Consider the following 13085-nt stretch of genomic DNA (forward strand, 5'->3'; position numbering starts at 1 on the left):
AGTGCCTTTTTGGACCTTTAAATCCACGTATAAGAGTCATAAAGCTCATAAAACTTCCACTATAGGTTATAAAACATCGGCTTTTGATGGTGGGGTCCTTGGAAGAACGCTGACCCTTAGAGGAACTAAAATAAAAGAAAGCCTGAATTTTCATAAATTTTATGACCCTTATTGGGGCTATTTTTCTTGGAGTTTAGGCTTCTGAGAGTCAAGGTATGGGATTTTACACTCCTTAAGGGGTCTGGAATTTGATTTTGTGATTTTTATGACCCTTAGTGGGATTTTGAATATCGAAAAAAGGCACCCGTACCCTCCTTTTGCTTAAGGGACCTACCCTGGAAAAAAATTCAGGACAAGTTTTCAAGTACCTTCTTTATCCACCAGTTTTCATAACTCAAAATTTCCACAACTCGAACCGTCAATTAGCGTTCCCCGTACGTGTTTGAATTGTGGAAGAAATCTTATTCAAGCGATTCATTTTTGATAGTATTTGATAGCTCGACATAGAATCATAGCTCTTTGAAGAGAGTAAGGATACAAGAGTCATGATTTAATGTCCAACTTTACCTAGGAATGTGTACCCTGAGTATCAGAGGTTAAGTTTTCAAAGAAAATAGTAACCTCTGAAGACAAATAATAGAAATTTTATCGCGCATGTGTCAATCTAATCACTGTAGAAAAAATCAAAGATGAAGAGCAAATATTACCATATTAATGTCTAGCAGACTGTATCAGTATGCAGTTTACTATTTACGAATTCCCCAGAAACCTCCAAGTGTAGTTGAAATGAGTTTATTTCGAAAGAAATCTTTTACATGATCCCCAAATGTATAACAGTAATTACTAAACTTTTAATTATGGAAATGTCACTTTAATTGAATCGAAATAATAGACAGACTTTATGTTATGATTCTCTATCACCGCTGACTCTTTTTACAAAGCATTGATGACTTTTTGTAAGTTGTGTTTTCAACGACGGGAATAAAGATCTTGGATGGTCGTCATGGTTACTTTTGTCTTCGCTGATTGCTCGATGAATAGAATCTGGATTCGTCGGCACAGCGTAAATATATGATTTTGAGCTGTGCTTTTCACGGTAAGGAATGTGTGGTTGTAGAAAAATATTGTTATATTATTCATGTCATACAGAAACACCCCTTCTCACAGACCCGATAGGATTTTTTCAGCCAATGGGGGTTAAAATACCGGACTTTCCTCGATAGGGATTGAAATTCCCCTATATTCTATAGCTGGGGATTTCGATTCTTTTGTTTTCAAGTCAAATTCAGTAGCATAACTTTTTGCAGTGAGGATTGGTTTATTTGGTTATTTTCAGTGGGGACAAAAATTGCAGGATAATTTCCCACCGGGACGATATTTTGGCCAATTTTCCAGTGGGTCGGCGAGAAGGGGGTGAATAGAAAGCATGACTTTTGCGAGTAAAAGTGTCAAATACAAATAATTTAACCCTACAAGCTTTATGGTAATGAAAACCTCAATAATTCAAAAAGAAAAAACCCTAAAAATTTAAATACAATTGGTTCGTAAATGGTACCGTTAACACGTGATCATTTCGTTTCTGTCGGTCACGGCCTTTTTTATCAATATGGTAGCAATCAACATGGTAGATTTTCAATACCTTACAAGGGTTAAACAAATTATAATGCCATTCAAATTTAGCATACCACATGAAGACATTTTCCATACCATATTTCGCTTGAGTGTATGACATCTCTTTCATCATAGCAGGAGGAACTTTCCCCTCATTATAAAATGCGAATAAATCGGCTGACCCGTAATCAGGCTGCCCCGGGTTACAATTAGCAGTATAAGACGCATAACAGTTCTTATCTGCCATATGGTGAGCCTTGACATTACGCGATATCGCATACATGATTCGTTGTTCACGGAATTTGCCGAGATCTATTGCGTCCCATTCTTCACCTATTTCAATATCTTGATTATTAACAATGACGTATCTGTTTTGTAGTTTATCTTCGATATATTGCAGAAAATCACTAATTTTTGGTGTATCTTCAAAATAGACTGTTATTAATTTATGGCGGTTTGTTAGGTTTAGTTTTTGGAGATACTGAAATAAAGGTTTATGAGAGTACATGATATGTATACGATTTATAACGGGGTGGTTGAGATTCGATTGCAATGTTTGTTCCAGCTCGTTCTGTTTTTTAGCTCTCTTGCTTTGAGATGCATTTACTGGTTCGGTAAAATCTGGATCTATATACAAAAGAAAATTCTGCACTATATGGAACGCACCTTTTTCACCTGGTATATATTCTACAAACCCAGATGTGATCTTGTATTCAGCTTTTTTAAAAGGTTTTTCTGTGGTCTGTAAAGTATCATCTTTAACGCTGACAAGTGGTTCTTCTTTATACAGTTTGATTCCAGTGTCATGTCTGTTAACTTCGTGAATTTTTAAATCATTCTGCATGTCTTTTACAACGGGTAATTTTTCGTAAACAATCTCAGGTTGTTTATTCAATGGTGGATTTTCATCTATTTCTTCAATAACTTTGTTTGAAATAGATTCTTTCTTTAGCGATTCGAATTTTTTCTCATTTTCTGCTGCACCAACTTTGATAACGGATTCAACTTGATTTATTTTGATTTTTTCTAAGGCTCTCTGATGTACATCCACATTCGATTCTGAATGGCGCTCATTACCTCTTTTCACCTGCGCCACGTCAGATAATTTGTGGTGATTTGATCGATCGTGAATATTTTCAAGACGTAGAGATTGTTGTGAAAATAAGAAAAGAATACCGAATCCAATCAGTATAAGTAAACTTCCAGTAATACATCGTCGAGTTGATCTCTGTAAAGAAAATGAATTTAAAGCTTTAAGAAGTTACTAAGTCTAAAATAATATTTAGACTAAAGTGTCCTTAGATTATATCCAGCAGCAAAGACAAAACAAAAGGGGCGCAAATAAAATTTGTGTCAGATTTTTATGACACTGAAATTATTCATAATACAAAATCAAAATTACCGTGTCATAAAATCTGCTCTGCTGTACTTTGCTATAATTTTGCGTCGCTTGTCTTTGCTACTAGATCTATAGCATATACGTTTTTTGGCTGTCTACTTGAAGGCCAATAAGTAATCGCGAATATGAACACTGAACATACCATGGATAATTTGGAAGGAGCTCTCGACTCAAAATGTTTTAAAATATCAATATGAACTTACCCTCAAAATCATAACTGTTTAGACGTTGAAACGGATTCTCTCTCTTCTTCAAATAAAGCTCAAATTTTCTAAACAGCAAATATACCATCAAATACAAAATGTATTGCAGTATTATACTTGACATTACACAAAGTGCTCAAACAGAAACTGTGAAAAACTCCTTTTAAAACAAGGTAGTATTTGCCTCGGTATTTAAGGTAGGAATTTGAATATATCATCAAAAGAGCTCTCTGTTAAAGCCGTAACAATATGTTACCTTATCGACCCTTTTTACGCCGGCCCTAATTTAACGCCGGCCCCTTTTATGTCGACCCTTATTACGCCACAGCCTGACTTTGGGCTTACGCCAATTAGGGCCGTAAATAACGCCAAAATTTATGCTTCAATATACATTAACATATCATTATTCAGTAGCAAACTGTTGAAAATTCCATTAAAAATCACTGATTTTTGCAAAGTTTTAGATATGGAGTAAAACAATGGATAATTTTTTATCTTTGAATCATACCCAAAATCCTTTGACTAGAGAAAAATGGTCAAAAATTAACGTCACTTTTAAGGAAATTTTTACACCGGCCCTTTTAACGCCGGCCTTTATTACGCCAGGAGCCTAAAAAGGGCTAATAAGGTAATTAAAAAGTTTACTGTCTCATAATCTATCAGATTTAATTCAGGGCATGGTTTTCAATATGGTTGAGAAACTTGGCAAAATCTCATTAAATAATCAAAGGACGAATATAGAATGATCGAAAACATAACTAGCACATGGCGTAGAAAATATCCGAAATAGTTAGTAAGAAAGAAGAAACCCCAGGGGGGGCACTCGATTTCTTAACGACGGAATGTACCACTTTTCAAAATCGGACCCTCACAGTATATGCAGCTCTTGAGAAGCAAAAAGGTACCCTTACAGTGCATTTTACCGAAAGATTCTTCCCCTTACAGTGTAGCTTGATTTCAAATCTTATTTTGCTAAAACCACCTGAAAACGAGCCTCAATGAGACACAATGTGCAAGAAAAATCAAAATGATTTCGAGTCAAAACTAGAAAAATACAATTTTTTACTGTCAGTCTTGCAATTTAGTAGTCCCCAAACACACCCTTACAGTGTATTCAACTAAAAAAGACCCTTGTAGTGCACTCTATCAAAAGTACACCCTTACAGTGCATTTCGAGGGTCTCGAAAAAACTACCCTTAAGGGCACATGCCACGTTGGACGTTATTGAGTGTCCCCCGACCCGGGGGTGCATTTCGAGGGTCTCGAAAAAACTACCCTTAAGGGCACATGCCACGTCGGACCATATTGAGTGTCCCCCGACCCGGGGGAAGAAATATGTGATCTAAAATAACTTGAAAGAAAATAGATGTACCAGCTAGTACGAGCCCTAAACAAAATGTTCCACTTGTTTTTGATATAGCATTCATCTATTCACTTGAAAAGTCTCCCAGTCAACAATCAACAACCATCATACAGAGATTTCTTCTCTAAGTAACTCTGATCATTATACAAAAAGCGACTAATGACATTTTAATCGAATTTCCTTGCATACAGCTAATTAAAAAGCCAATTATACACTTTGAATGAAATAGGACTTACTAATACACAATAATCAAGGCTTTCCAATGTTTATATGCGAGGGGCCTCACACACAGGGCGTAACAGACCCAGACGGCACACAACGTCGAAATAACGTCCATGTGACGTTCATAACGTCCAAATAACGTTATTTGAACGTTAAAACAACGTTCTGTGCCAGCTGGAGATATTACGGTGTTGAGTCTACAGCCCCAATAGAGCTAGAGATGAAACTCTTGGATTGAAAATAAAGCGACTCTTATTTCCCATCTAAAACGCCTGAACTGCGTGGTTTAATACAAACGTCGGATTGAAAATCACATTATTTTAAAAAGTATGACGAGTGCAAACGAAGAAAGCCCTAAATTCAACCCGCAATTCTGAATTCAATCCAAATCTTAAGGCTTAACTTCATATTGCTTGGTAGAAATTGAAGATTTGACTCAATGGTATTCAATGTAGCGTAGACAGGGGTGAAAGAACATTTGCTTAGGAGAGCAGATTTAAACGACACAATAATTATGTTTTTATACCACGAATAGGTAACTTTTTTTGTCGTAAAAGTATCTGCTCTCCTACGCAGATCGATCTTCACCCTTTTCTACGTTGGGGAGTATAGCAGTTACACCATTTTGTATTAAGGACATTCTGGTGTGTTCCATGATGGTGTGTATGAGGTGTGAATATGTTCGCCTTTTTTCCCTCCATGTTCCAGTGTTTTAACGTTCCGTTCCGTACAGTGACTGTATTACACGAGTTATTTTTGGTGATCCGTGAACTGGCGCTCATGGAAAATGACCCATTCGCTAGCCAAGAATTTTTCATGATCCAGAGGAGGAGAAGCATATAAAGTACAAATACTGTACAGATAATGGATCCTTTAAGCCCTTTTTACCCAGTACTGAAATATAGAAAGATTGATAAGTTAACAGAAGAATTCAAATCTGGGAACGGGCACTCAAGGTAAACGTCCCTTTTCCAATCTTCCCAAAGTACACTCTAAGGGTGTAAAATCTGGAAAATTTTGCCTAAAAATGGTCAAAATCTTTCAAGAAAATGCAATGTAAGGGTTGATTTTTAGCCCAAATTTAATTAAATTTGGCTAAATTTTCTCTGTGTTGTAAAGGTAAAATGCCTAATTTTGGCCCGCACGTATGGTCGTATTTAAATCATGTGCCAATTCCAGGAGTCAAATGAATGATGTCATCCGTAAAAAGATAGCTTAAAAACGGGGCAAGGGGACAAAAATAGGTGCTGGTCGTACTGGGACCTCACGGGAACCCTCTGATAAAACTCCCACTCCCTTTATTGGGCCCTTTTAAAAAAATTCTGGGATACTTGCTAGGTTCGCCAGATTACGGGTATGTCCGAGCAAAAGTTCGAAGATCGAACATCGACCTTTTATAGGGATTTAATTTCGAAAATTTTGTCCATTTTCAACTTTTTTGCCCTTATTTCACCAAAACGTCTAGACGATGTTACAGTTACACAGGAGACCCGTCCTGTATTTTTATAATCTGATATATACCATGGAGGTAATAAAAATATACAGTAGATGGAGTAACAACTTTTCTGTAATAGCGAGAGAAGTCATAAAACTCTTTAGAAATTTCTTTCAAATCGGCCTCCTTTGATTACCAGTCAAGGTATAGATTATAAGAACTAAAGTAGAATTATTCTGTCCAACGAAACCTCGTATTTTTAGGTAAAATGTGAATATTTTTCGTGTAATAATTTTTTTAGAGTTTTAAAAGAAATTTTGGAAATTTTTATTTTATCGGGAAACTTTCGAGAGGTAAACATTTTCAAATTTTGTGAATTCTTTGTTGTTTGTGGAAGGTTCTTTGCTATACATATCTTTAGATCTAAAATAGCAGCTGCCTCCAAATTTGGATAGAATATATATAGTTGAAAGATTGGCATTAGTAAATCCCGGGGGGGGGGGGTACTACCCTTGTCGACCGACGGGGGTGCTCCGCTGAGGTTTGAAAAATGGACCCTACGTGGGACTCGAAATTTGCGAAAAAAGTGACCCTGAATGGGACTGAAATTCCAAAATTTTCTACTTTTTCCCCAAATTTTCCAAAAATAGGCACCCTACGAGGGACTGATTTTTCTATTTTGGTGTTTTTGCGACCCTACCTGGGACTCGTGGAGGTTGAAAACGGTACCCTGACCAGCGGAGCATCCCCGTAACCCATTTTGCCCTAGTACCCCCCCCCCCCGGGTAGTAAATATGTGAAAATTTACAAAATTTGCCAAGGATTCCCTGCGAGCAGCAAACATTTCAAATTCGATGTTTTGTGCTTATTCTTGCAAGGTTTTCTTATGTCTTATCAACAAAACTGTCATCACACAATGAACAAATTAAAAATGTAGCATGATTTTATTCAAATTCTCTTCGACGAAGTATTCCCATGAGCGAAAACAAAATTAAAGGCTTTTTCCCAAAGCAACAAAGCAACAGTTTGCTATCAACGATACAATACAATAGAATAGAGTGGTATCACCGTCTATATTTTTATTACCTCCCCATGTATATACAAAGCGGGTACGAGCTGTGACTGTGTGAAGCAGATTTCTGCCTTAAAAAATATACAGTGGAAAATTCGAATTTAGCGCTGTCCTCACTTACTAAAATAAAAACCAAATTTCAGAACTTGCGTTTTCTCTAAGAAGTGTGACCAGTGAAAAATAAAGTAAAGGCGGGAAAGTATGGCGGTACGGCGTTATGGTGATATACGGAAAAAGAGAATCAGCGGGAGAGTTTCAAAGATTGGCAAACTCTACCGATTGTAAGCCGCTGTAAAGGCCTGTTTCCATCGATTGCGCGAGCGTGCACGCTAGGGCAAAATTTCCTAAAGTAAAATAGCCTATTGACGTCACGAATTAAATTTTGATAATTTTTTCAACCAATCAAGAAAGAGAAAATTGCTGAGTAAACAAAAAAATGTAAACATACAAATTGTGTATGTTTTTTATGGAAATCAGACATTGATCGCACGGAGTGTGCGGCTAAATCAGGCCTTAACGCAAGCTCTTTTCGGCAAAAGACCCGTTTGCGAATTTTATTCGGTATTAGGCTTATTTCTTAGATAGTGATTTCTCTTAGACTAGCATAGTCTACAAAATGTGAGCCAAAATTTTTAAAATTGATGGATGACCCTTTGTTGAGAGAGTCGATTCTTGATTTTGTTAGAACCCTTGCTTTTTTATTTGAGGGATTTTCGAGGGTGTCAAATGAAAAAAGGCCCTGGCTCGCACATACCCGACACCTATCAGACCTATTTTGCAGAAGTAGCCTCCCCCCTCCCCTCCGAAAAAAAAACTCGCCCCGTGCTTCTCGTCCGGTAGTCTAGTCCGGACTTTACTTCCCCTGGCCCTGGCCAAAACTGTGTTTATTAATCGGATTCGGATAGTCCGATTTTCCGAATAAATCCCGATCTGGAATTTTCGGAACTCATAAACATGTGGAGATAAATCGAAAGTAAAAAACTGATGGAGCGCTAGTGTCTAGTACCAGAGCAGACGACCAGTAGCAGTAGATGCCACCAACACCAGCAGCCCAGTCTAATCTTCTGTGCTGTGCATTACAAGAAAGACTTTCTTTGAAAAGGTTATTTTTCTCATGTTCTTATCTGCTTATCAGTCCACAAAGGTTACCCAAATATTTGTCTTGTGCGGCAGGATGCAAGTGAAATTTTTCTATCCGCGGACCTACCTAGGCTAGAGAGGTAGGTAGAAAAGTTTAAAAAAAGATTTTCTCTTTAATAAAGAAAAGCTTTCGATGTTTGTTTACCTTTGTCGACCAGCACTATATGTAGCCATTATAAGCCTTTGTAGGCTAGCCACAAATGAAAACTACCGCAATACACACCGTTTAGGGGTGTCGACTGCGCACGCATCAATCCAATTTTCCATTGTTTTGATTTTAGCGATCACGGGAAATTCACTCTCCTCCGTACCGTAGAGTCGTCTAATCTCGACATACGTCTTGCAATCTCGACACCGGATCTGTAAAATAATCAAAACAAACCTTGAATGAGGAAATTCTTGGTATCATTCTTATCGAACAAGTTCATCCATCAAACTAGAAGTTCAGTAAACATTGCAATCCTTTCAATTAAAAAAACAGCCAAATTATAAACAGTTTTACACAACACACGAAACGCATGCAAACTTTGTCGTAACTTTCTCGTGTCCATCATTAAAATTTTACAACTTTATTACGCTTCAAGTCACGTGATAAAAATAATTCGCGCGCTTAGCCTGGTTTCCCCTTCCTTGTATATAAAAACACACGCTCTAGGCGCTAACAGGCCGCACGCCGTGATTGCCAGTATGGCGGTCACATTAAATTCAAAAGGAAACCGGGTTCTTTTTATTATTTTCGGTTCACGGTAAAAATGTCTACTAAAAAATTCCTCGCGTGCAAAATGTTGTGTTGTTGTGTTGTTTGGACATCTTCGTTGAAAGTATGCTAATTAGTTTTTAGCGATTACTCCATCGTTAAAGTTTTCTTTTCAAATATAAGTAATAACACTTCACATTTCTCATATTATATTAACAATCTGTGACGTGATAGAGAGAGAGTACATTTTAGTGATTGATTGATAACTTTGGTATGTATTTGTTTATGTTTGATTTTTTATTTCGAAGACCAGCCTACAGCTATGTCGAGATTGCAAGACGTATGTCGAGATTAGACGACTCTACGGTAAAAAAACGGTAGGTAAACATCTGGTTCTCATAAGGAAACATAGCAGAAAAACGGTAGGTAAAGAACTCCTTGTAATCATAACTTCTTTTCCTCTTGATGAATTTTTGTGAAATTTTCAGGAGAGACTTATAAAATTATCATTGATATCATGTTCAAATATCTAAATCATTCTCTTTAAAGGAGAGACAAAAATTTACAATGTTTACATTCCTCTAACCTTTCACAGTATTAAAGTGCGCATTTTTACCTACCATTTTTACCGGGCCTCTGCAATGGAGTACCGTGAAATGGCGAGACTCCTAAACGGTGTATTGCAGTATACTGCAATTGAGGGATTTCCCTGACTGTTGTTGGGAGCTATCTTAATTAAGGTCTGTAAATTACCAGTGCATCACAAAGCAGTGAGGCTGGAACCTCGATTTTTGAGGATTACGATTTTACCAGCTTTTTAGCGATTTTTGCCTTGCTAACCCAAATCTCGCAACCTCCTTACCTTAAAGGAAGATCGAAATTAGAGTTTTTCAGCGTTCCGAAAAAAACGCAAAGCAAAAAATTTTTCATCTTCACAGGATCGATTCTCAACAACAAAATACATCTTTTGGTCTTTGGGTTTGTTTCTGACCTTTTTCCTTCAAAGAATATCGATCACTTTCATTTTCCCCTCGAGCGCGCGAGAAAAAAATGATTAGCTCGCATTCTCGCGCGGGCGAATAAAGATGAGGTGGCAATCTTGCACTGAGGGTGCAACTTAGTTTCCGCCCTATTTTGCGTCCACAATAGAATGGTCCAAATACGGGGGTATTCCAAATGATAAACGATGTCGTTCTGTAAGTGTTTATTTTCTAAGAGATACAAATAGTATTATTGAACATTATTAACTTATTTATTTAAGTATTTTTGAGCCCAGATTTAAATAATCTGGTTAAAAAAACAACAAATGATAGCAGTTCTGTTTTACCTCAAACCCCCGGGAAAAGTTTTTTTGCCGACTTAGCTATTTTACAAATTTCGGCAAAGAACTCCCATAGGAATTCCGATACATAACCCGATTGGTTCATTTCGGAACGGCTTCAAGAAAGTCATAATGGCAAATGATTTTAAAAGTTCCGGAGGAAATGTGTGGAATTTATGGATGTTGATGGCTTGTTGATTCTTTAAAGAAAAAAGATAACAGGTATAGCTTTTTCTAATCCTGGAATATCGAGGTTCCAGCTACACTGCAAAGTGGGATATACACAAAACTCAACATCCTTACAAAAGTTGTCTTTTTGATTTCCCAAACATTCGTTTCAAGCATTCACTTCCACAATAATTTATGTAATTACTCATTCGGCCAGTCGGGTTGTTCAACATATACGTAGTTTTTAGTCACATGACTGAAGTGCCTACTAAAACAATTCGGGGGTATATGTAGTACCCACTTAGTCGTATTGCTTGGGGGTCAACAAACAGGGAGTGACACAAATAATTGACAAGGTAAAGTTGTGTAAAGTTCAGTTCTTACAACTATTTCTTCTTCTTCATGAAAGACGTCTGCACTCTCTGCCAAGCTTGCAACTAAGAGGCTTTTGCCTCGCTCAACATAAACCTATCAAGGTAGGTCACTACACCTCTCCTTTCCTTCGGGTATTTACATATGTACAGTGCCTTCGCTATTGGCGGTTCTCAGTCCAAGGCATAAATTTTATATACATTAATGACTTTGACTTTGACTTTGTAGTCATCAAGATAACGTGGCGCTTTTCGTCGTCTTTTCAGTCCTGAATTTTTACGGTCAACGTCTTCCATCTCACTCTCTCCTTCTCGATACGGAATCGTGTCACTTTCGCTCCCCGAAGATGTGTCGTCAACGGGGCTGTCGTCGGGCAAAGGTGGATTAATTTTCATAATTAAGTTTTCATAGCGACGATGACGAAACGGAAAATCATCATCCAAGTGTTGGTGAGCGTCTGAAAAACGGATTGCGCTCATGGACTTTCTTGAACTTTGCTGCACGGGTAACAAATTTGCCTTTCGATGTTTCGGCGGTGAGCATATAACCTTTCTTTTTCCCCACAGTCAATGGTGATGGGTCGAAAGGAGTCTTAACGGTAGACTTCTTTTGAGGGCGAAGGACTTTGTCCCCTAGGTCGATGTCAATGGGCTTCCCGTGTCGTCGTTGGTCATGGCATTTGGCCATGGCGGCCTTGTAACTTGTATCTTTCTCGAGAACGGATCGATCTTGTTCCTTCTTTTTCATCATTGGAACAGAGGTTGCAATTTGTCGATTGAACAACATCTCCGCTGGTGACTTTCCAGTGGCTGAATGAGGAGTCGCCCGATACGAAAGAAGATATCTGTGAACCGCTTCTTTTGGGTCCTTGTGTTCGACATAGGCGGTGTGGGCTACCTTCTGAAGCATCTTCATGAAGTTTTCGGCCAGCCCATTCGACGAAGGTTGTTCTGGTGTAATCGGCTGGTGTTTAGAACCTCGCTTCTTTGCGTAATTTGTAAAGTCGTGCAAGTTAAAAGGCGGACCATTGTCCGTCTTGACCTTCTCTGGAATGCCATGAGTTGCCAAAATTCGGTCGAAATGAGGTACCACCGTGTCGGCGGCGGTAGAATCTAGCACAGCCACTTCTGGAAAACGAGAGTACTCGTCAATGAGAAGCAGGAAATAGTAATCTTTGGCGATTGGGCCCTTGAAGTCTCAGGCAATGTGTCTCCAAGGTCCTTCTGGCAATTTCGTCGTGATGAGCGGCTGATGCTTTTGTTGAGGTGTAGCGGCTAAGCATGCATGACAAGATTGTACAAAGTTCTCCACAAGCTTGTCCATGTTGGGAAACGAAACTTTCGATCGGAGATAACGCTTCATTTTCGATGCGCCTTGATGCCCTTCATGAGCGAGAGCTATCACGTCAGGCTGTAAACTTTCCGGAATAATGAGTCGTTCTCCTCGTAAAACGACTTGTCGTGCAACTGAAAGTTCGTCGAATACGTGTCGGAACGGCTGTAAGTCGTTTGCATTCTTCGGAATGTATCCTTTCTCAAGGATGCAAAATTTCAAGCGTGCGAGCTGGTCATCGGCGTTTGTTGCTTTTCGAACCATGTCGAAGGTCATAGCGTCGGGAATATCGTCGTCAATGATAGCATTGATGTGGAAGGTTTCCTCACTGGCTTGCATCTTCTGTTGTTCAGTGATGGGCAATGGATGTCGACTGTTGTAATCTGTCGGATTGGTGCTTCCCTTTTCATACTTTACGGTCATACGGTACTGTTGTAACTTCAATTGGTGATTCTCGATGCGAGCTGGGGCTTGTCTTCGTTGATTATTGTACAATGAGACCAGCGGCTCATGATCAGTTATTGTGGCAAATTTCATTCCGTGGAGATACATTCGGTTGGTCGTGACGCCGAAAAGGATAGCTAAGCTTTCACCCTCGATCGGAGCATAGCGTTGTTCTGTCTCTGTTAGCGATCTACTCGAGTAGTTGATTGTTTTGTAATGTCCAGTGTCGGGTTCCTTTTGAAACACTGTGGCGCCAATACCCTTCGGTCCTCGGTCAACTACAAGCTTCGTCTTTCGATTGGGTGC

At 38.6% G+C, this 13085-nt stretch overlaps 2 protein-coding genes across 3 annotated transcripts in view; one reads left to right on the forward strand and one right to left on the reverse strand.

The window, feature by feature from the left end:
* The window catches only part of LOC136810908 (polyadenylate-binding protein 2-B-like), a 276555-nt gene that overhangs the window by 66827 nt on the left and 196643 nt on the right, over window positions 1-13085 (forward strand). The gene's annotated exons all lie outside the window — the stretch shown is intronic.
* Window positions 1427-3283, reverse strand: LOC136811003 (uncharacterized). Its single transcript, XM_067067612.1, has 2 exons — window positions 3214-3283; window positions 1427-2839 (listed from the first exon to the last, which is right to left on the reverse strand). The coding sequence occupies exons 1-2, from the start codon at window positions 3223-3225 to the stop codon at window positions 1520-1522; spliced, it is 1332 nt and encodes a 443-aa protein (XP_066923713.1). The 5' UTR covers window positions 3226-3283; the 3' UTR covers window positions 1427-1519.

This window comes from Clytia hemisphaerica, unplaced genomic scaffold (genome assembly GCF_902728285.1).
Source record: "Clytia hemisphaerica strain Z4C2 unplaced genomic scaffold, Clytia hemisphaerica genome assembly, whole genome shotgun sequence".
Classification (NCBI taxonomy): domain Eukaryota; kingdom Metazoa; phylum Cnidaria; class Hydrozoa; order Leptothecata; family Clytiidae; genus Clytia; species Clytia hemisphaerica.